General features: G+C 37.9%; 2 protein-coding genes across 3 annotated transcripts in view; one reads left to right on the plus strand and one right to left on the minus strand.

The window, feature by feature from the left end:
- Positions 1 to 22,977, plus strand: part of INTS6 (integrator complex subunit 6) — a 104,072-nt gene extending 81,095 nt beyond the window's left edge. Inside the window, exons 16-19 of one of the 2 annotated variants that reach the window (XM_047079255.1) lie at positions 2,985 to 3,356; positions 4,386 to 4,479; positions 6,364 to 6,506; positions 22,539 to 22,977. In XM_047079255.1, the coding sequence (XP_046935211.1) occupies positions 2,985 to 3,356; positions 4,386 to 4,479; positions 6,364 to 6,457 (560 nt within the window). In that variant the 3' untranslated portion in view covers positions 6,458 to 6,506; positions 22,539 to 22,977. Of the gene's footprint in view, positions 1 to 2,984; positions 3,357 to 4,385; positions 4,480 to 6,363; positions 9,638 to 22,538 lie in introns of those variants that run through there. The other variant, XM_047079248.1, reaches the window with a different exon arrangement.
- SERPINE3 (serpin family E member 3) overlaps positions 7,914 to 23,878 on the minus strand; it is a 33,469-nt gene continuing 17,504 nt past the window's right edge. Inside the window, exons 6-9 of the mRNA XM_047079266.1 lie at positions 21,845 to 21,945; positions 11,029 to 11,115; positions 10,441 to 10,524; positions 7,914 to 8,025 (exon numbers count right to left, since the gene is read on the minus strand). Of these exons, the coding sequence (XP_046935222.1) occupies positions 7,982 to 8,025; positions 10,441 to 10,524; positions 11,029 to 11,115; positions 21,845 to 21,945 (316 nt within the window). The 3' untranslated portion in view covers positions 7,914 to 7,981. The remainder of the gene's footprint in view (positions 8,026 to 10,440; positions 10,525 to 11,028; positions 11,116 to 21,844; positions 21,946 to 23,878) is intronic.

Below are 23,878 nucleotides of genomic sequence, written 5' to 3' on the forward strand. Positions count from 1 at the left end.
CTTGCCAAAAAACAAAAAAGAAAGAAATCGAACCTTAACCTGATCAAGCCTCTAGATCTAACTACCAATTTATAGGAAATACAAGGATAGGAAAACATATTAAATGACAAAATAGGGAGACAATTAGCATAATCCAGATGGTGGGACACTGTAAGACAAAGAATATGGGATATGTGTATCTCCAGAAAAAATGCATAGAAAAAAAGAGAAGTACAGAAGGATTTTATAGATTAAAAGGTAGTTAAACGACCTATAAACCAATGACAGTGTGCAGGCGTGATTTGAACCCTGAATCAAACAAAATCAAACTTCCCTCCACAGACAGAAAATATATAAAGTAATTAGAGATTGTGAACACTGATAGGATATTTGATGTCATTAAATTATTATTAGATGCACAGAAAGCAGTTAAGGAACCCAGGGAAGAGCCAATGACCTGCTAGTGGAGTTGTGAGAAGAACATGTATTTGAGAAATACTTGGACACATCAGTAAAGACTTGATGACGACTGGCTGGATGTTGGAGTCAGGGCAAGAGAGGAGTTGAGAGATGCTTGGTAGGTGAGGGTAACGGGGTGGAGTAGAAGAGCAGATGATGAGTGATTTTAGAGGTGCCTATTAAGTTAGCCACATGGAGATCCTAAGGTAGAAGATGGATATTTTAGTTTAGAACTAAAGAAGAGACTGGGATAAAGAGGGAGGTGCAGGAGGCAGTCTTAGCCCCAATTGAAGTGAATTAAATCACACCAAAGAAAACAATGAGAAGAAAAAGCCTAGAACAGAACTTTGAAAGTACTAAAGTTAAGGAGAGAAATGAGTTTCAGGAAAGATTGAGAAAGAAGAATCCAAGAAATAGGAGATGAGAAGAATTTGGTGTCGTGAGAGCTAAAGGGAAAGGGAATTGAGTGGTTGGTGGTTTCAAATGCTTCTTAGACAGGTCAGTCAAAAGGATTAGAAAAGTTCTATTGGTCTTTGGCTCCCTTAGCAAGAGCAGTTTTGCTCCCACAAAATCACTGGGAAGGCAGACAGGAGTGGTCCAGAGCCCAGAAGAAAGAATGCTACTTCCAGTGAAGCAGAAAGGGTATGGGCACAAGTTGAACAGTGGCAAGTAGAGGAAGTTCCTGTTTCACAGCTCTGCTTTCCTTTCCTCTGTGAAGTGAGAGGTGATGTATGCTCCTGAGTGGGAGGCAGGGATTGGGAAAGTCCGAGATGTTAAGAGAGCGGAGAAGGTTAGAATGATCTTTTGTGGGAGAGGGAGGAAATGTTGTAATAAGATTGCTGGGTCCTGTTTCTCCACTAGTGCTCATCATTCCAAATGCACATCTAGAGCAAGCAGATAGAGTTGGCAGATTTGGGGTTTTGCCTGGCAGGGAGGACAATAGAATGAGAGAATTGAGGACATTGGTAAAAAGTAATGCATATGGGATATAAGTTGGATAGACAAGAAAGAGGAATCTAGAAGGTAGGATCTGCTCATTGGGAGGGAGAAAGTGGAGGAAATGCTGAAGTAAGAGTCTGGCTGAGTTACAGAGCCAACAGCAGGAGTCCTGCAAAGATAAGGGTTATGCTCCTCTGCCCGTGAATTTGTGTTTGATTTGAGAGCCAAACACGGTGAGACATTAAAGAATTGAGGCCATGTTCTTGGCAGGTGATCTGCTTAGACACTGAAGTCCCATACAACAGTAATTCTTAAACTTTAATGTGTCATTGCATCACCAGGGGATCTAGTTAAACTGCAGATTCTGAATTCATTGTTTAGGGCAGGGCTCAAGGTGAACATTTCTAGCCAGCTTTCTGATGGTGCTAACACTGCTTGTATTAGACCACATTTTGAGTAGTAATGATCTAGGATAATGTCCAAGGGACATCAGGGTGGGAGGAAGACTGCGAGCCAGGTATGACCAGAGAGGTGTGCCTTAGAGATCAATAAAGACAGTGATAGGAGAGAGAGGATGAGTGTAGTGGCCTCTACTTTCTCCCTCCCATTTATCAGAGCAAGAGTGTTATACGAGTGCAGGAGAAAGTAACTTGAAGTGGCACTGGAAGGTGAAGGAATCGGTGACTGTACCTCCTTATTTTAAGTCCATGGGGAGTGTTTGAGAGAAAGCAGATTCTAACTCCAAGTCTGAAAAGAAGAGCAGTTTCTTTGTCAGAGAGCTGCGTTTCAGTTAAAGCGGGAGTCGTTACAGAGAATACTTAGGAAAATTTGCAAATCATGGACGGGGATTTAGGAGGGAGTCAGAAGTTTGAGGGCTTTTTGTGGGCATGAGTTTACCTTTGGACGATAAATGAGGGAAGTAGAGATGACTTCAGCGGGTGTCCTGGAGGTTTGGTGAGCAGTCAGGGAACTTACAATTCAGCTGCTTTCTGTGGGGGGCAAGTGTTTGCAAGCTTTTTTAAGTCCAGTAATCTGATGAACTGCAGTGGGCACCAGGCTGTGGGCACTGTTCTGCGTTGCTCAACTAAAGACTGGATGAGTGGTTATAAGAAAAGAGTGTACTGTAAAGTGACCTGACAGTGGGTTCCCAGCAGAATATTGAACACTTCGGACTCCCTGTGTTTACTTTTGCCTCTAAATGATAGTAGACTGTATAAGGCAGAGGTAAGTTGGAATGAGTTAGGACTCTCTAAGGAAAGGGTAACCCTGATAATCTTGGTCATATATGTTCCCCTAAAGCATTAGAAATTTGCTTGTTCAATAAAATTGCCATAGAATAAAGCAGAGAACTAAAAGTTGTGTGAAATTGGCTTTTATTTTTTTTCCTAAGGGCAAAAATTTTAAAGATTTTGTAAATAGTGTAAATGTTTCACATTGAAACCCACCATCTCTTTGGCAAATCTTAAGAACCATATCATATTATTTGTTAATTTGCATCCATCAAGGAGATTAGTTGTGATTTGCTGTAATATTATTTGCAGCTTTTTTCTTACTGTGTGCTTTGAAGTTGGCTCATGTCAATTTTTTCTTCTTATCTTTGTTTTTAGTTTCGGAAGCCACTAATGATTCGACAATAGATGATGTGGTTGAAAATCATGTTGCAGACCAACTTTCATCAGATATTACACCAAATGCTATGGATACTGAATTTTCAACTTCTTCTCCAGCCAGTTTACTGGAACGACCAACCAATCATACAGAGGCGCTTGGTCATGACCATTTAGGAACTAATGACCTCACTGTTGGTGGATATTTAGAAAATCACGAGGAGCCAAGAGATAAAGAACAATGTCCTGAAGAGAATATACCAGCATCTTCACTCAACAAAGGAAAGAAATTGATGCATTGCAGAAGCCATGAAGAGGTCAACACTGAACTAAAAGCACAAATAATGAAAGAGATCCGAAAGCCAGGAAGAAGTATGTATAATTAGAGGCAAACCCCATATTTGATATCTGTGTGGGCCCAAAAAAAAAAAAAAAAATTTAGAAGCATATACCTGATTCCAGATCAGTTTTGAACAACATTTGAGCTATGTAAGATTTGATCTTTATTCAGCCTACAAACACTAAATGTCTGTTATATCCAAAGTAGTATGGTGTAGATATGGTAAGCAGGAGGGACTGAGAGCAGAGCTTGAAGAACACACAGACAAATTACACATAGTTCCTACTATGACAGGAACCCGTAGTCTTGAGTATTCTTCTAAACAGCAACTGGAATTTAATGTAGCAGCAAACCCCCAAAAGTGTAGCGAATATTAAATAGTTTCATCTCTGTAGAGTTCCTGACATAGTGTCTACCACTGTGTTTAAGGGTTAAACTATGATGGTGAGCAGGGATGTGTTTAGGCCAAAACCCTAAAGTTATAAAAGCAATCTATGAAATGAATATAAAAGAACTTTGGCATAAAATTTCAGTATTATGACATCCATTCAAAGATGTTGACAGATTGACGGACCGTGTGCTTTAATGGAACACCCATGGGTGGTTCAAAAGTGGGTAAGACAGCCCTTGCCATTTAGGAGTTTATAGTCCTTGGCAGAATTTTAGGTGAAAACTTGAAACTGAACTAGCACTCTTAACCATTTTTTCTGTCTCCATATGCCCCTCCCCATCTTGTTAACTGGAGTTGAGAATTTAAATTATAAGTATGCAATTTTATAAAGGCTACTTGCTTCTGCTTTTTCAGTGGCCAGTACCAAAAGCTAGTCACGTACTTTCTAAGCTTTATGTTTGATATCTTAATGGGAACTTTTAACAAAACTTCTGTGTTTACCAAGTTATTTTATCTTGATTGATATATGATGAAATATGTGTATTAATGAGTGGTAGAATATTTTGGTTTGGTTTAGCATATCTTGATACCGTAAACTGCAGTAGAAAAATATTGAATAAGAGTGCATAGAAAAGCCACTAATTTTTTTCTTTGCTTCTCTTGTTTTAAGAATATGAAAGAATCTTCACTTTACTGAAGCATGTGCAAGGCAGTTTACAAACAAGACTAATATTTTTGCAAAATGTCATTAAAGAAGCATCAAGGTAAATAATCTGTTGTACATTATGAAATGATTATGAAATGAGTCCCCAGTTTATAGTCAGTGTTGTAACAGTTGTGACTGTTATAACACTATCTATACTTGTTGTGTTATGCATGCATATGACACAGCCATGTGTGTCCTCCTCCTCCTCCTCCTCTGTTTTAGTTTATTGAAAGAAATTCACTTAAAAAATAGCCACACACAAATTCTTCACCAATTATGGACCTTTTCTCCCTGTAGATTATAGATACTTGCGTAATTCTCATTGATCCTACTCTGTGCCTTTTTGGGGTCTTTATATTTTATAGCCTTCAGCTTTTCTCCTTTATATATTTGGACTACAGTTGATATTAATCAGTGATTAGAAATAACCTTGGAAGACAATATTTGAATGCTGTTCATTTGTATGTGGGAAAACATGTAATTAAGGGGAGCAGAGTTGGACAAATGGGCCTTATTCTGATTGCTTCAGTAGCCCAGGATTATGTACTTTAATACAAGGAATGTGGATCAAGATTATAAATGGTAACTATGAAGTGCAATTAACTGGAAAGCATAGTTGTATGAGTAGTGAGTACACAAAACATTTTTCCTTGAAGACTTCTTTAGTATTATAAGAAAACTTAGGGTTATCTCCTCTGACCTTTCAAATATACACAGCCTTTAAAAGTCCCCCAGTTTCTTCCATGCTATTCTTAAAGGCATTTTTAGATAGAGCAGTTACTTGGTTTTTTTTGTTTGTTTGGGTTTTTTTTGGAGTAGCTAGAGCATACACCACTTTGAGGGTTCAAAATAAGGCAGTAACTTTTCATGTTACTTATTTTGAGTATTTATTCTTTATGTAACATTCTGTCAGCTCAAACTTCATCATGGATTTAGCCATATTCCTGGTGGCCTGCACTCTCTACTTCTAACACCTTTTAGAGAGTTGTGTAATATTATGGTGGCTATTCATATTAATTTACAAGTAGAGAGGAAGTGGATATAGATTGGACAGTGTTTTTGGATATTCTAAAAAGCATCAGCAGTATTAATAACTTATGTAGACGAATGCAATTTTAGTCTACTATATTAGTGAAGAAAATTTTAAATTGCCACTTGAACTTGCAATGTTTGCTATATTATCCTATACTGCAGATGTCTAATTATCCTTGATTTGTTAGCTTTCAAACTGTAATAGTAGAACACCAGGGTTTTTAAACGTTACTATCCAACTGTCATTTCTTCTTCCCTTTTGTGGGGATTATATTCATACTTTGTTCACATTCTTTCAACATACAACTTTTAAAGAGCATAGGAAGTACGGGCACTTGGGTGGCTCAGTCAGTTAAGCGTCCGACTTCAGCTCAGGTCCTGATCTCACGGTTCGTGAGTTTGAGCCCTGCGTCGGGCTCTGTGCTGACAGAGCCTGGAACCTGCTTCGGATTCTGTGTCTCTCCCTCTGTCTCTGCCCCTCCCCAGCTTGTTCGTTCTCTCTCTCTCTCTCTCTCTCTCTCAAAAATAAACAAACATTAAAAAAAAAAATTAAAGAGCATAAGAAGCTATTGGAATCATTGCTTTAGGAGTCCAAATTTTGTTGGAATATTTGTAACCCTTGTAAATGTTAGGGTTTTTTTTCTTTTTGGTTGTGGAACAAATATCTGACTTCCATTGTACCTGGGCCTGGATTATTTGTTTTAGGAACAAACTGCAGTTCTGCACTGATAAAATAATTTGCTTATTATCTTCCAGTGGATTTTATATATCATAAAGTTGTTGTTTTTCATTTTCATTTTACTTTGAAAAATCTTCCCAAGGCAGTTTCTGTCTTTAAAAAAAAAGCATTATACTGATCTATATCCATTAAAAAGAAATTGAGAGTGCTATCACTTATTTTTTTATACAGGTTTAAAAAGCGAATGCTAATAGAACAACTGGAGAACTTCTTGGATGAAATTCATCGACGAGCCAATCAGATCAACCATATTAATAGCAATTAAAAGAAAACAGAATGTGGCCACTTATTTCACTATCTTCTCCAAATACAAAGTAAATACAAGACTGTTGTGATCTTGAATTCATTTTTTGACATGCATTGTTGGCTATTTGAAATACTAAGAGCAAGTCTACAGATCCTTTTTCCATCATTTTACAGTGACCTTTTCTTCATTTTGGTTTATTTTTGTAATGTGAAAAATATCACTCTAAAACACATTTTTATTTAACAAACTAAAAATATTCCTCCAAATCTCTTGCTTGTCATTGACTCTTGCGTGTCAATTTCCCTCAGGTTCTATTTTCTTAAACCAACCTTTAAAATTGTCACCTCTGTTAAGGTTGAACTTTGCCAAAAAAAAAAAATAATAAAAAGTTACTTTGTAATTTTTGGGGAAAAAAGCACATACATTAAAACTAGGTAATGTTTTGTATATACAGTTATTTTGGATATATTATTGTAAGTTGTACAAATGTATTTTGAAGAATATTTAAGAAAAGCACTTTTGTTATTCCATCAATAAATGCTCTATTTTACTCTTGTGTGGTTTAGGAAATAATCACATTTAAAGTAATCATTTAAAACCATCTTAAGGATAATGGAATTTTAAAGGCCTTGCTTTTTAAGCATTGGACAAATACACCACTTGAAGTTCATATTTGTTAAAGCTAACTGTAATTATCTGTTACATAATCTGCATTGTCTTTTTACTCTATGTTCTTAGATTTTGTTGGCTACACCAACATACTCCCATTTCTGCCTAGATAATAGAAAAGATGGGATCTGTGGCAAATAGGCACACACTTTAGAAGCTGTTTAAAACGCAGACATCTTTGACATTATTGGTTTCCTTACTCCCCTTCAACGTCTTTTTCCGTTCTCACTAGGATTATGGGTGGCACTAAGTTGAAGCTGCCAGTTAGGGAGGTGTAAGTTTGGGGCACACCACATAGTCTGAAATGGCCAGCCTTTGGCAGCTTGATGCCATGCTTACAGAAGTCCCACGACAAATTGGGAGTTCAAAGGGGATCTCTTTGTTTTCCTCTGCTGTTCTTACACTTAAACTCTTCATTTTGTTTAGAAGCTAAATGGAAAGGAAACATTTAAGATGACTTTGCTCATTTTGTATTCCCCCTGAAATACCCAGGATAAGGAAAAACCAACACTATTCATTGTCCACTCTCAGTCCAACACGACCTCAGATGACTTCACTGAGGACGTTGACCCTGTGACCAGACTCCTCACTCACCTTTCATAGATCACTGCTGTGCCTTGTAGTGCTTTTGGGGTAACCAATAGAAAAGAAGGTTAAAATACATTTAGATTAACAGAGGGCAAAATAAATTTATAAAATTATAGTAAAATTGATGGAATTTTAGTTTCATAATATTTGAAAATCACATACCCTTATCTTTTTACACTTTCGCGGAACATTTTTAAAATTTCAGGGGTATAGCAGAATGCGATTGTAACTTTTTATGAAGAAAAGCATAGTTGACAGTGGAGAACATGCTTGAGATCTCTTAATTTAGTCTAGGGGATTTGAAACGCTCCCAATACTGAAGACAAATCCTGTCAAGAAAAAGAAGCATTTAATGTAACGTTACATAGTATTTTCATATGCAATTCTTTAAACCTTTTTTACCTCTACAAAATACCTTTAAAGCAGGATATCATTTCATAGATGGAATTGTCAAGGTAATTACCTGCAGTCACTGCTAAATTCAGGAGCTACACAAAATCCAGAATATATTGTCTGGATTTAATTGTCTTAAATTATGTATATTTAGATTCTGAGATTAATAGAAGGGATTACAAGTCATTCAGATAAAAGTTCATACTTAACAAGAATATTTAGGAAGGGGATTCAGTCTATTCTGATGTTTAGCAGCTTTCCTTATCAGGAAGTTCTTATTTCCATTTTATAGATTGCTCCTGAGGTGATCATCTTTAAACCCTTCACCTTGATTACATTCTGGGGATGAATCTGGGAAGAGCAGTTTGTTCAGTCTCCTCTTTCTGTCCTTAATCTCTCTGTCACCATACTCGATAGCCTCATCCAAAACCTAGTCATAAGGTTTGAAACTAATCAAAACTCAAGTTTAATATCCCATCTCGAAGGTTTTTTACATTTTAAGAAACTGGGCATATTAGTTAAATTAGTGAAATACTATAGAATTCTTGTAAGCAACGGGGGGTTGAATTTAAGGGGAATATCCTGTCTTTTTTGGCCCTCTAGGTCACTGGGTGACTTTAGGCTGGACAAATGATATTCTCTAACAGTTTAATCTTGAGATTAAGATCGTTTTTCTTAACGTTCCCATATGTGTCCCATTTGTCAATGGATTCATTATTTGCCCTTATCAGTAAGATGTGTCCATTTGGTGTACTGAAGGCTGAGACTGATTTCTATCTCTTCGACACCCCTCTCACCAGGAGAGTAGTCACTGTGCCGTGTGTGGTGTGGGCAAGTACCTCCCAGAAAGAGGTAAATAAATTCACAAAGACTATATTCAGATGTGCGGCGGATTATGGAACTGGTTTTGGATTAGCCTTTTATGTTCATGTGTTTACTGAGGCAGTTCTGAAAACTCCTATCATCGAAACAGTGGTGTGTCCTTTACTAGTGCAGAGGTTTTACGTCATTGTTACGCAGCTGAATTCCAAAAGAGATATCGGTCTCTTTAACTGTCATCAACTTTTATTGGCTATCAGCTTTTGACAATGACCTTCCTATTTGCATTTAGTCCTGTCTCTGTTTCTTGAGGGAGTAGAGCCTGTCACTTTTTTCATCTTTCATTTTTTGGACATGTATCCTTTCTAAGAGAGGGCTCTCTGTTGCCTGTTCTGAGTGATAAGTGACAATTTCATCTAATAAACATGGGGATGGAATGATCATGGTGAAATCCTAGGAGGATATATTCTGTTGATGGACTTTTTCTCCCCAAATAATCCCCCAATAGATTATTTCCTAGTGAATGATTATCTTCATCCTTTTTGTCACAAAAGTGTTCCTTTGATTTCCAGCACAAGTTACAGCAGTATGCAAATGATTCTCAGATAAAATGATGTTGACAGTATTTCCTTAACAATTTGTGTAAAACTTATGCGTAATTTTCATTATTCTAACTTTTGACTTTTTTTTCTCTCCATAAATAAAAATAATGCCTGATGTTTAGTTAAAGTAGATCCACTTTTGCTTGATTTTGTTAGTCTTGTTCCATCCTATTTCTTTTTAACACATTGTTTCGACTTGCCAACAACTCTTTACTGAGAATCTCTTTTCCTTCCTAGGCTGATAAATAATGGGGAGGGGGGAGGGGGAAACACGGAGAGGAATACTTAGAATCCTTTATCATCGCTGAAATGAGAGGAGCTCCGCTTGTCCCTCTGATGTGCTGAGGCTTTGCCTGGTCCATACCATTTCTGGCTTAAGATGAGGTTGTATAGTGGAACTAAGAAGTACTTGGGCAAACACTTGATTTTTGTGTAATTTCGGCCAGCTTGAGAAAGACCAACAGAAAAACTATAGAAATCTAGGTGCATTCACTAGAATACTGGGGTTGCTGAGTCGAAAGACTCCTTGGACACACGAGTGCCCTGAAGGAGCTATATCTTTTGTCCTACAGTGAGGCAACAATGGGGGGCGGGGGGGGGGGGAGTCAAGATGAATCACTTACATTACTTTCATGATCTTTCTGAGTCTTCCCCAGCAGTAGAAACCTGAATTTTTAAAAATCCACATCAACAAAAAAATGAGCCGAAAAGCCAAAAACCACACGGAGGGTATTAGTTTCCTTTGTAGTTAAGAAATGTTCCCCTTTCTCAGGATACGCGACAAGAAACTGGGAAGCTTCTGAAGCACCATAGAAACTAGCTAGAAGGAATGCTTGTTTTAGGCTGCAGTGGACAAATGGGCGCTTGTTGCTAGAGAGATGCTGATAAATATTTAATATATCTGAATGGTGTCCAGAAATACTGTCATACCTGTGTTGGGTTCTCTCAGGAAAAAGAAGAATGGCCGATCTGCTTTAAAAAAAGGAATCCGAGACCTTTTCAGTAACAACAGAGCTGCAGGAGGGAAAGAATAGGAGACTATTACATTTTTTATTCATTTGAGGGAAGTCACTATTAAAATTGGAGCCGAGGTCAGTTATATCCCTTGATTTCTGAAGAAATCAGAACATCCTAATGTATTTGTGTAGTGTTATGATGGGGTACAAATGGGAAAATTAAAGAGAAAAGATGCCACTTAGCAACCCTGTGTCCCATTTTCAAAATGTTCCATGGAATGAATTCCTTACTGAAGGTAATTTTCAGAATGACTTCATCCCTTGTTTATGGGGATGATGGTACAAATCCTTTTCAGACTGGATTTCTCTTCTCTCGCCATTTTTCAAACTCTTTGTGTTAACCTTCCTTTTTAAAAAATGCTATACCACATATACCACATCTGGACTTGGGGTTTTGAGTGGGAAAGTTTAGAAATGTGGAGATTGAACTGGATAAACCTAACAAAGGCATAGAAGGGCAAGAGGTATGACTTGAGCACTGCTGACCCCTTGATGAACATACCGGTGGCCGTAGACGCCTTGCTGCCTTCCTCGGAAACCTCAATCTTGGCTTTGTGGATCGCTTCAGAAACATAAAAGCCATCTTGGCCTAATCCCAAGAAATAAAAATGTGAATTGCTTATTTCCATTTTTAATGCATTTGGCTTAAGGATTTGAGTGTACTTTTAAAGAACGCACTTAATGACAGTCTCATGCTGCTTACTATAGCTAGGGAGAGATTTGTTTGGAAAATTCTGAAGCTGCGATTTTTTATGTAACTTTCAAAACCTCCGATTTGGTGAGTTTAATAAATAACCCCTCCCAAATTAATATTTAGAGCTGGGCCCTGTTTTTTCAATGTTAATTTTCCCAAGTAACTTGTAGTTAATATTGAAATCCTCAGCCAGTATTTTCACCAGAGGATGTGTCAAAATGCAGATTCTGGAGTCCAAGAATCCTTTTTCAGCCAGCTTCTGAGATGGTTTCCCTTGAATGCTTTCTTGGACTGCATTTTCAGAGCCACTTTTAAATGACAGTTACAGGTTTGTACTATGGGCCTTAAAAGGCATAACTCTGTATTAAAAATGTGTCTCAAGCTGCATTCTATATACTGAGGTATATCAGTTAGGCAATTAACTTGCATGGGCTAGCATCTGGAAAGATAATGAGAGGTCAGAACTATAATAGTTGTGTGCTATCAACTTCAAAGATATAAGCTTAGCAAATAGGAATAGGAGTGATTAAGTTGGAGGAACTGACAGGTTTTTTGTAATTTAACCATTAATCATTTTTAAACAGCTCTCCACAGTGAAATGGTACTTGACGACATAATATTGAAGGAAAGTAAGAACCTTTAGAACTAGAAGAAACTTCAGAAGTCAGTTATACCAACCCTTTCATTTGAGAATGAGCTGTTAAGTGACCTGAAGTCATGCACTTGATAGAAGTAGAACTTGGGCATTTGCAGGTTTTCTGACCGTGCAGCACCCATTTCTACCCCACCCCTCCACACAAACAATGCCACCTTTCAAAAAGTGTATTCTAGTCCCCTCTCGCATGCCACTGGAAAGGGGTCTGTGGCATGAGCCTTAAAATAGTCATTTCAATATACATGTTGTATTTAGAGAGAGCTGTGTTTCATCTTAGACTAATTAAATTGTTTTGCATTTTTCATGCACATACAAGGAGAAGCAAATGAATGTCGTGAGAGCATAAAACCAGCCGAGTATAGGATATGCAGCAGGTTCATCCATCTTCTAAATAAGGTATACCCAGGAAATTGTGAGTTGGCTGTATTTGTTGTAAGAAACAGTTATTTTCCAGCATCATTGAAGGGGACCAGACAAGGGCCAGAGGAAGGGAAAAATCAATGGAAACATTGATCTGGTATCATTTGTCCTAAAACCAGTAAAGAATCTGATTTATTTAGATTTATTTAGAGACCTAGTTGGTTCTCTAGGATCTGTAGGATCTTTTAGAAAGTAAATTTATCTCTAATTAATTGTCTCTCTCATTCGTTGAATGAACAAATGCAGTGCCAGAGTTAGAATTCTGTGGATGAAAAAAAAATGGTTCTTTGATGGTCATGAAGTTTTACTAATCTGTGATTTCATGACTATGGTATGGTGTCTGAACATTTAAAATAAGTGTTAATGAAGTTAGCAGAAGTTCACTATGAAACTCTGTATCAGCTAAAATGTAGTAAATGTGGTTGTGTTAGAGACCAGGCACCTTGACACAGTGTGAAAAATGGGACCAATTGGTATGAGTGAGTCTTTGGTTAGATAGACTTGGCTATTACAATTTCTGGATACTGCAGCCAAGGAGCTTCATTTAAAGAGCTTTTCTCCATCGCACTACAGGAGTGGCCCGATAATTGACAGTTACATGTTGGCACAGCCAAGATCCGTGGCCTGTCTTGCCCCAGCATCCACACCTCTCTTAAATTATATCTCTGGTAAGACTTAACATTTCAGAAGACCAACATTTGTGATCAAAATAAGAATTCAGGAGTCATCTGTAGGTTTGCGTTTTTCTTCTTGTGTGATCTTGTATTACAGATCCCTATTTGCTTGCTTTTGTCAAGTAGCTACTGAAATGTTATGCAACTAATGAAGTCAACCTAGAAGAATCCAAGCACGGAGGAATCTTCCTACTTTGGGCTCATCTTTTCCTGTTGGCATTGTTGGCAGTTGCTTTGTGCCATTGAGGGTCATACAACCTGTTTTCCCCAAATTTGTTCCCAGATTGTTTATAGGTGCTATTCTATAAAAAGGGTTCCATGATGAATTAAGATGGGAAATGCAGGTTGAATAGTTTTGTGCTTTTGTTTTTACTAGTGGACTTCTTAGAGCTGATTATTTGCTATTGTTTGTAGTGAATCTCTGCAGGAAGACTGTAATATGTAGTGTTTAACCATAGAAAGACCCACACCATCCCCTGTCTCTTAATTGACCAGATTAGCATTCTGGGAAAGTGTAGCCCCCTATAAACCATTTGCTCCTATATTACATTTCATTATCCAAAGCAAAGTAGTAAGATTCTTCCTACCCTTCCTCCTGGCATACTCTCCACTCTTCCATAATATTGTCAAGAGTTTATGTCAACCTTTCTTTTTAGATTGTTAGCTTCTAGAAGGCAGAAGCTATTTTATCAGTTTTAAACCTTTTTTACTTCACCTAACATAATAATGCTTGGTACATCTATGTGTTTAGTAAACGTTGGGTGAGTGAATAATAGACACTCTTCATGTACATTTGTTTCATTTCTCCATAAAACAGCTGCCTTAATATTCTTCAATCTGATTTCACCTGTAAGGAAATGTTGGTTGGTATCTATAAAATCATAGGGGTACAGTACAGAATAGGTCTTCGGCAAGTTTCACCCAAACGACTGTTTCAGTGTTCTTAGAGACCATCATTCTTTGTTCGTAGAGACCTCTTTCCCCTTTGTTCGTAGAGACCATCATTCTTTGTGTGTGGTTGATCAGTCTCAAAAGGCTTAAGAGTCTTCTTCCTAATGACATTGTGTAAACACAAGACTTGGAAAATGTAAACCAATATCCCAACATTTGATCCTCAGCTTCTCATAATGTAGGATAAACATCATTTGCTGTGTTATTTGCCTTTCCAATTATTATTACTTACTATTGACAAATTTAGTGGCTTTAAAAAAGTTATTACCAGAATTTCCTTCTAGTTTATCTTTCTCCTCTTTTTATTGCTTAGTTGTAAAATACGGAATGTGTCCATAAAATATGGAATGTAAAATATGGAATAGCACTGAGCCCAGGATATAGAGAGAGATTACTAAAAAGAATCTGAAATGGCCCCTGAAGCCAGGATGTGGTTTGTTGCTTTCTCTATTCTCCTCTTGTCCACTTCTCTTGCCACCCTAGCTTTATTGGATTATAACTGATATAACATGTAAGTTTAAGGTACACAATGTGATGATTTGATATATACATGTATGTACTGCAAAATGATTACCACAATAAGATTAGTTAACACATTCGTTGCCTCACATAGTTACAATTTTTTTTGCGTGTATTAAATTGTAAGATCTATTGTCTTTGCAACTTTCAAGTAGACAGTACAGTATTGTTGACTATAGTCACCATGCTGTACATTACATCCCTAGAACTTATAACTGGGAGTTCGTACCCTTTGACCACCTTCACTCAACTCCCCAACTCCCCCGCTCCTAGCCTCTGGCAACCATCAATCTACTCTGTATTTCTATGAGGTTTGATTTTGGTTTAGGTTCCACATGTAAGTGAGATTATATAGTGTTTGTCTTTCTGTATGATTTTTTTCACTTAGCATAATGCCCTCAAGGTTTTTCTATGTTGTTGCCAATAGCAGGATTTCCTTCTTTTTTATGGCTAAATACTAGTCCATCAAAATATATATACCACAGCTTCTTTATCCATTCATCCGTTGATGGACACTTAGGTTTTTTTTCTGTATCTTGGCTATTGCAAATAATGCTGCTGTGAACACGAGGGTGCAGTTATCTCTTTGACAGTGATTTAATTTCCTTTGAATACATACTCAGAAGTAGAACTGCTGGATCATGTGGTAGTTCTATTTTTATTTTTTGAGGAACGTCCATAGTGCTTTCCATAGTGGTTGGACTGATTTACATTCCCCTCGATAGTGCACAAGGGTTCCTTTTTCTATATCCTTGCCAGTATTTGTTATTTTTTGTCGTTTTGATAATAGCCATTCTAACAAGTATGAGGTGATATCTCACTGTAGTTTTGATTTGCATTTCCCTGATGATTAGCGATATTCACCATATTTCCATGTGCCTGTTGGCCATTTGAATAATCTTATTGGGAAAAACGTTCATTCAGATACTCTGTCCCATTTAAAAATCAGATTATTATTATTTGCAATGAAGTTGTGTGAGTTCCCTATATATTTTAGATATTAATCTTTTAGATATGTGGTTTATAAATATTTTCTCCCATTCTGTAGGTTGCCTTTTCATTTTGTTAGTTGTTTCTTTTGCTATGAAGATGCTTTTAGTTTGATGTAGTCCCACTTGTTTATAGCTTTTGTTGCTTATACTTTTGGTGTCAGATCCAAAAAATCGTTGCCAAGACCAATTTCAAGGAACTTTTCTCCTATGTTTTCTTCTAGGAGTTTTATGGTTTCAGACATTTAAGTCTCTAATCCATTTTGAGTTAATTTTTGTGAATGTTATAAAATAGGGGTCCAGTTTTATTCTTTTGCATCTGAATATCCAGTTTTCCCAGCACCATTTATTGAAAAGGCTGTCTTTTCTCCATTGAGTAATCTTGGCTTCCTTGTCAAATATTAGTTGACTGTATATACATAGATTTAGTTCTGGGGTCTTGATTCTGTCCCATTTCCCTATGTGTCTGTTTTTATGCCAGTACCTTACTGTTTTGATTACTATATATTCATAATACAGTTTGAACTCAGGAAGTGTGATCCCTTTAGCTTTGTTTTTTTCTCAGGATTGCTTTGGATATTTGGGGATTTTTTTGGTTCCATATGAATTTTAGAGTTTTTTTTTTCTATTTCTGTGGAAAATGTCATTGGCATTGGCATTTTGATAGGGAGTGCATTGAATCTGAGGATTGATTTGGGTAGAATAGACCCTTTAACAATATTAATTTTTCTGATCCATGAACACAGGATATTTTTCCATTTATTTGTATGTTTTTCAATTTCTTTCATCAATGTGCTGTGGTTTTCAATGTAGAGATAGTTCACCTCCCTTGGTTAAATTTATTCCTAAGTATTTTAATGTTTCTGATGCAACTATAAATGAAATGGAATTGTTTTCTTTATTTCTTTTTCAGGTACTTCATTGTTAGTGTAAAGAAACACAACTGATACTTGCATGTTCATTTTGTATCCTGCAACTTTACTGAATTCATTGATTTATTGTAATTATGTGCCACTATTACAGTATTAGAGAATCTAATTTTGACTATATATTTACCATTACCAATAATTTTTATATATTCATACATTTTTACAACATTAATTAGCATCCTTTTATTTCAACTTGAAGAATGTCCTTTAGCATATCTTGTAAGGCAGGTCTAGTGGTGATAAACTCCTTTAGTTTTTGTTGGTTTGGAAAACTTTTATCTTTGCTTCACTTGTGAAGGACAACTTTGCCAAGTATACTATTCTTGGTTGACAGGGTTGGTTTTTTTTTCCCCCTCCAAAATTTTGTATATGTCATGCCACTATATCCTGGCCTGTAGTTTCTGTTGAGAAATCCATTGGTCATCTTATGTGGGTTCTCTTGTATGTAACTTGTTTCTTCTCTCTGGCGGCTTTTAAAGTTCTTTGACTTTCAACAATTTAATTATAATGTGTCTTGGTGTAGCCTTTTTTGGGTTCAACCTATTGGGATTCCTTGGGCATTATGAATCTGGAACCCCCTTTCATCTCCCCATGTTTGGAAAGCTTTCAGCCATTATTGCTTTAAGTAGTTTCTCTTTTTTATCCCTCATTTTTTGGAATTCTCATTATGAGTATATGTTTTTTTCTGTGGAGTCCCCAATTCCTATAGGCTTTCTTCAGTCTTTCATTCTTTTTTTTTTTTTTTTTTTTTTTTTCTCTTCTGACTAGATAATTTCAAACGACTTATCTTCTAGTTCATTGATTCTTTCCTCTGCTTGGCTGAGTCTGTTGTTGAAGCTCTTTATTGAATTCTTTGGTACAGTCATTGTACTCTTCAGCTTTAGGATCTCTGTTTAGTTTTTTTGTTTTGTTTTGTTTGATGGTTTCTATTTCTTTCTTGAACTTTTAATTTTGTTCATGCATTGTTTTCCAAATATTGTTTAGTTGTCTGTGTGTTCTTGTAGTCTGCTGAACTGTTTTAAGAGGATTATCTGAATTCTTTGCCAGACAGTTCATACATCTCCATTTCTTTGGGGTAGTTATTGGAGCTTTATTCATTTCTTTTGATGATGTCATATTTTTCTGATTTTTCATGATCCTTGCTTCTTTGTATTGGTATCTGTGCATTTAAGTAAGTAGTCTCCTTTTCCAGGCTTTACAGGTTTGCTTTGGCAAGTAAAGACTTTTACCAATTAGCTGATAGCATTTGTGGGTAGGTGGGGCTTGCTATCAGGATCTCTATTTGGGCAAAGCCTCTCCATGTGCTCTGAGGTTGCAGGGGGGTGCTGCTGGCTGGGTTCTGTGGTTGGGTGGGACTGCTGGTTGGGTTCTGTATTCAAGTGGGTCTGCTGGGTCGGCTCCCTGTTTTGGTGGGGCTTCTGGCTATGACCCACTGTCAGGTTAAGCCACTAGCCCTGCAATCAACTCTGGTCAAATGGGGTTGTAGGCTGTGTTCCCTGACAGAGTAGTGCCACTGGTTGGACACCATGACTGGGTAGTTATGGGATGGGCTCCACGATCCTTCCTGGTCAGGTGGAGTCTCACACTGTGATTCCCAAATGGATGGTGCTGCCGCCTGGACTCCATGTTCAGGTGGGGCTGCCAGCTGTGCCCTGAAGATGGGTGGGGATGCAGACTGGGCTCTGTGACTTGGTAACACTGTGGGCTGGGCTGCAAGGCTTCCCAAGGTCATTTCTTCAGGCTCTTTGGTTACTTGGGGGTAGGGGATATGCTCAACAGTTGGGCAGGGCTGCTGGCCAGGATCTCTGCCCAAGCACAGCTTTAGGATGGGCTTCTCAGCTATCTGAGTTCTCTGGTCAGGCTTCCTCAATGGATGGTTCTTGAGATTATGCTTAGGTGTCGGGCAGGGCTGTGAATTCACTTTTCTTCAAGGTAGAGTGGTAGTACGGTCCATTGATTAGGTAGTATAGTCCACTGACTGTAGAATCAGGCAAGACTGCCAACCAAGCTCTCTAGCAAGATGGGGCAACCAGGCTGGCTTTGTAAGTGGGAATTGCTGCTAGCTGAGATCTTTGCTTGGGTACTGCTACAGGCAGGAACATGGTCTGCCAAGGTTTGAAGGCTGGTTCATGTAAGGCTTGTCCTCCCGCCCCATCTCTATCTGATATTAGTTATCTCCAGGAGGCAATATCTGAATAGACCTTCTAGAAAGTGTCCTGGAAGAGTTGGGTGTCCACCTTGGCTCCCTTTTCTCACTGGAGAAACTGTAGTAGGCCTGGAAAGGCCCTCTTGGTGCACTGCCGTGTCAGCCTGGAGGAAGGGTGATGCAGTCCGAGTGTAGCTGCTCCTCTTACCTTTCTAATGTGGTCCTTTTCGGTCTCTGTGGTTCAGAGGGGTGCTTCAGCTTACATCTGGGAGCTGGGATTTTCACAGTGGTGACTTGTCTATGGATAGTTGTTAGGTGGCCTTCTTGGGAGGGGAACTGAAGTTGGGAATGATCTATCTGACAATCTTGCCGACCTAGTGCAGTGCCGATCAGTCATCTGGTGTGGCATAAGTTAACTTCAGTATGCAACCAAACAACTATGTGTGCTTTGCTCATTTAAGTTGTAGTAACTTGGAGCTTGTAGTTCTTACCGAACAGAGTTCAGAACCTAATTACTCCTTTGTAAAAGTCAAGAATAAGATAGTTTCTTCAAAGGTTTAAGTTTGTGCAAAAGAAGTATTTCTTGGATTAGGAAGCATGGGTTTGTATCAAAGCCTGCTGATCCTTCTGATTACTCACGAAGTAAATCTCTAGCTGATATCTTTAGTGTAAGTGAAACTGGAATCACTCTTAAAAGCTTTATAACATGTAGTATCAAGGGTGCCTGGGGAGAAAAACGATAGCCTAGGCTCAGTTGGGCCTTAAGATGATATTGAACAAGTTTTTTTCAGGCAGCAAAAAAGGATTTAATGCCATGAAGGAAGAGATAGGCGAGTAGTGACTTTTAAATGTGGAAGGAGAACTTGAGTAAAGTGATTCTGGGCATTGGAACCAAATGGAGAGAAAAGGCCAAATGTCCTGTAGTTTGAGCTTCTGTCAATAGTACAAAACTACTTAGTAACTTCTCGTTAATTGTAAGAAGGGAGACCAGCATTTTCTGATGACTTATTTTCTGGCAAGCTCTCTGCTGATAGTTTGCGATATGTTGAGGAATTTTATTTCCATAAGTAAGATATGAGATGGGTGGTAGCGACCTCATTTTAGGAATGATGAAACTATTTGTTAGACAGAGTCAGTCACCATGTCTCTATAATTAAGTCAACAGCCCACTTAAGCATAGAAGTGACTAGTCTCTTGATTATGTTTAAAGAAGGGCATTGGAAAGCAATACTTTAGTTGGTAAACTTTATCCGTAAAGGTCAAGATACTAAATACTTTAGCAACTGCAGGCCATATGGCGTCTGTTGCAACTGCCTAATTCTGCAGTGTAGCAGGAATACAGCCATAGATGATCTGTAAAAAAATGGGAGTGGCTATGTTTCATTAAAACTTTATAAAAACAGGGATGGGTCATTATTTGGTGATACATCTTATTAGAGGAACAAAACTTTATGGGAGAAGATAAGGCTGATGTGTTTTATCACGTAAGATATTTGAATTCAAACTTCACACTTGGCACATGCTAACTGCTTGATAAGTAGTTAACAACTTAAATCAATGAGCCTATATTTCTGCTGATTTGAACAAACATACATAGAACCTTAATTGCATTATAAAAAAAGGTACCAAAAAAAATGTTCTTTCTAAAGTAGGTTGCTTGTTACATCTTGTCAGGAGAGCTTATGGGCCTTGAAAATCTTTACCACTGGGGGAGCTGCATGATGTGGGTCAAGCTCAGTCCTGTTTGAGGACACAGGATTAATGGCACTTTGAGATGTACTTCCAGGACATAAAGGCAGAGAGATTAAGAGCTATGAAGGAACAATCAATGTCATAGTGATTAACTGAATGTAGTGTTGTAGAAGAAAAGGTAAAAATGGCCCCAGAGTTTTGAACTAGAATGATCAAAAGAAGAATAGTATCATCATCAACAACAGGAATGCCCTAGCTGAGGTCTGGAGTCACAAGAAGACACTGTGATTGCATTTTGTACATTATTACAGATAGAACATACTAAAGTTCTTAATCCCTTCCTCTTTCCTTGACCTCTGATCCTTTCACTCTACTGTTCTTCTATTCCCTACAGTGTCAGATTATGCCTGCATCACCATGGAAATTTTCTGGTTGAGTCATTCAACCAAGTCAACAGTATTCATTGGATATCCACAGTGTGCCAAGCATTGTTGGGGGCACTGTGCCCAAACTTGACTAGTGCTTTGATTATCTCTTTGCATGTCTAGGTAATGAGTACACAGCTGGTGGGTTTTAAACACTCTAGAATAGATCCTTCCTCCTGTGCTTTATTTGATAAGTAACTGCCATTTAGTCTGTCTGGTCACATCTAAAGCACAAGCCAAGACTGCTTTTGTGGACCAAATTCCTGTGTGTGTGTGTGTGTGTGTGTGTGTTGTGTGTGTGTGTGTGTGTGATTGCTTAAAAAAGATTTTGAGTAATGCTTTAGAAAACTCTGTGTTATGAGGTTCTAGCATTTTAAGTGGAGATTCTAAACAAAAATAATAAAAAAAAATAAAGTGGAGATTCTGAAGCTCTTTGGGCACAGAAAGCATCAAGGTCCATGAAGATGCCGATGCATATTAGCATCCAGAGCAGAAACAAACCTGAGCCTTTGGAGTTAGAAATAGTTTATCTAATGGTTTCTGAGAGGATTCTGGAACATAAGGTTTTGGCATTCCATTCTTTTTAAATCTTTGATGTAAGTTCCCTGTCAGATCATAAGCAAATACAGTTCCTATTGATTAGTAGTAGCATGTCCACTAGGGGCAAATAAATTTAATATGGACTTTGGGAAGGAGAACATTTTAGGGCAAGGTTACAGGTACGTGAGTAACTTGAAGAAAGGAAGTTGGGTGGTTGAGGGAAAGTTTCAAGGTTAACTTATTAGAAGCCAGAAGTGATACAAGGAGGGAGGGAGAGGGAGGAGGGAGGAACAAAGGGCGACTGTGAGGCTGGCATGACAGTGGGAGGTCAGAATGAAGACCTCTGTTGTTGAAACACTGTCTCTGGCAGGTTCCTAGTCATGATAGGCAGAGGGAGGGTGAGTTGTATTGTGTTCTACGGCCATTGACCTCGCCCTGAAGGTGGTCTCCCAAAACGGTGCTTAAAGGTTTCAAGAAACACTCCTCTCCACAAAGTCCAACTCAAATCTGACTGTTATCTGAAGCAACATATTTTTATATAAAGCAAAGCTCTTTCTTTATCCTTTTAAAAATGTTAACTCTGACTGTACCATTGAAACCTCTGTAGATGAAAATCCCTTAATCAAAGTATGACAAAGCTGCCCCCAAGCACAATGCCAAAAAGCTTGAAAGAAGAAGTGTTACCTGAAATTCCTTTCAAGTTAGCTTTGAGTGGATCAAAAAGATCGGTGACTCCCCAAGAATTTAAAATGCTTTTTAAATTGAAATGATTTTGGATCCTGAATCTAAAAAACAAAAGCAAACCATCAACTTTCATTTAAAAATCTCATTCAAAATATTTTCATACACACCACGACTGCCAAACTCCCTAACTTGGAAGTCAGGGATCTCCAGCCTCATTTCCAGCTTTGTATTTCATAGTTCCTTCTCATAAACCCTACACACTGACTAGTCTGACCACACAGGGCTCTCTCCCACCTCTGTATCTTTGCTTCTGCTGTTCTTTCCAGGTCTTTCCCATGTCCTTTGATTGCCTTTGAGTTACTACTCTTTCCTCCAAGTCCAATTCAATTGTGGTCCCCTCCTCCCCTCTCCAGCTGTTTTGTGGCATTTGGTCTTTAAAGCCCCATTAACACTTTTTATGTTCTGCTCTTTGGATGTATAGAACATTCTGCTTCCTATTACTGTTATCTATGATATTGTAAATGACTTGAGACGCTATCCCAGTTTTTTTTAATTTCCTAATAGTAACTAATATTTAATGGGTGCTCACCATGTGCTAGGCACTAGTTTTTTTATGTGGATTACCTATGTGCTTTATGTGGATTATCTAATTTCATCTTCACATAATTATGTTATTATTATCCTCATTTTACAGGTGAAAAAACTGACGCCTAAAGAGAATAAGACACTTGCCCGAGATGACATAAAGAGTACGTGGTGGAGCTCAACTCAAAGCAAGGCTGTTTGAGTGCAAAGCCCGTGCCCTTGGCATCTACACTTTGCTACCTCCTGTCTCCTGAGGCATCTCACATAGTAGGTGCAGAAAAGAAGTTGTTGACTAATCAACAACTAATAGAGTGTCTCATTTAACATATTTATATTTGATAAGACATATTTTTCTGTTTGCTGCGTGCAGTGTGTGTCTTTGATGCACAGGAGGGAAGGAATGCAAGTTAAAGTTTTGGTTTTCCTAATAAGTCCTGAGAGCAGGAAGAATCAACACACCAACTTTGTAATATTTCTCCAAGGGCCAGGCATTTGCAATTTTACTGTTCAAGGAGGCTTTAAAAGGATTGCTCACATTATTTTTCTTTGAAAATAAAAAAGTTTGAAATGGCATTTAGACGGTCTTTTTGTATAAACTCTCCAGAACTTGTACAAGAGTAAAAATACTGGAAAAGACCATTTACTATCAAAGGTTTTCATTGCCATACAAGACAATGTGCCCAATATTTTAAACAGAAGTATCAGATTTTCCCATAAATATATGTTTTGGATCTTTAGAACGGTTTCCCAAAAAGATACATATGCTTTCTCCAACTATGCTGACATTCTCAAAACAATTTTGCATTACCTCTTCTGAAATTTTCATAAATGCTTAAAACACATTCTTTTTGAAAACTCTTAATACTGAAACACAGTGGTTAAGAGCATGAACTTGGGAGTTCATTGCCAGGGTTTGAATCCCAGCTCAGCCTCTTACTAGCTGAGTGACCTGGGGTAAGTTACTTTACCTCTCTTTGCCTCGGTTTCCTCATTTGTGAAATGAGCATAATAGTAGTGCTTAGTTCTTAGCTTTGTGAAAATTAAGCGAAATAATTCTTGTAAAGTGCTTAGAACAATGCCCAGTACAGCTCATACACTTCAATGCTACCATTGTGGTTTTAGTGTTTCTCAGGAATATTAAGAAAAAGCTAAGGGATATTGGAAGCCAAATATGGTGATTATGGTAGTTGATAAAACTGGGTAATATCATTTTTAGTAACTAAAGGTAATAGTGAGGTATGACCCTAAAAGGCGAGAGTAATTTTTTTTAAGTTTATTTATTTATTTTGAAGAGAGACAGAGAGAGAGAGACTGCGCAAGTCAGGGAGGGGCAGAGAGACAGGGAGAGAGAGAATCCCAAGCATTATCCGTGCTGTCAGCTCAGAGCCCGACATGGGGCTTGAACTCATGAACCGTGAGATCATGACCTGAGCCAAAATCAAGAGTCAG

This window comes from Lynx rufus, unplaced genomic scaffold, assembly GCF_022079265.1.
Source record: "Lynx rufus isolate CCGP_SWC_20201006 ecotype Redwood Valley unplaced genomic scaffold, mLynRuf1.p SCAF_1, whole genome shotgun sequence".
Lineage (NCBI taxonomy): Eukaryota > Metazoa > Chordata > Mammalia > Carnivora > Felidae > Lynx > Lynx rufus.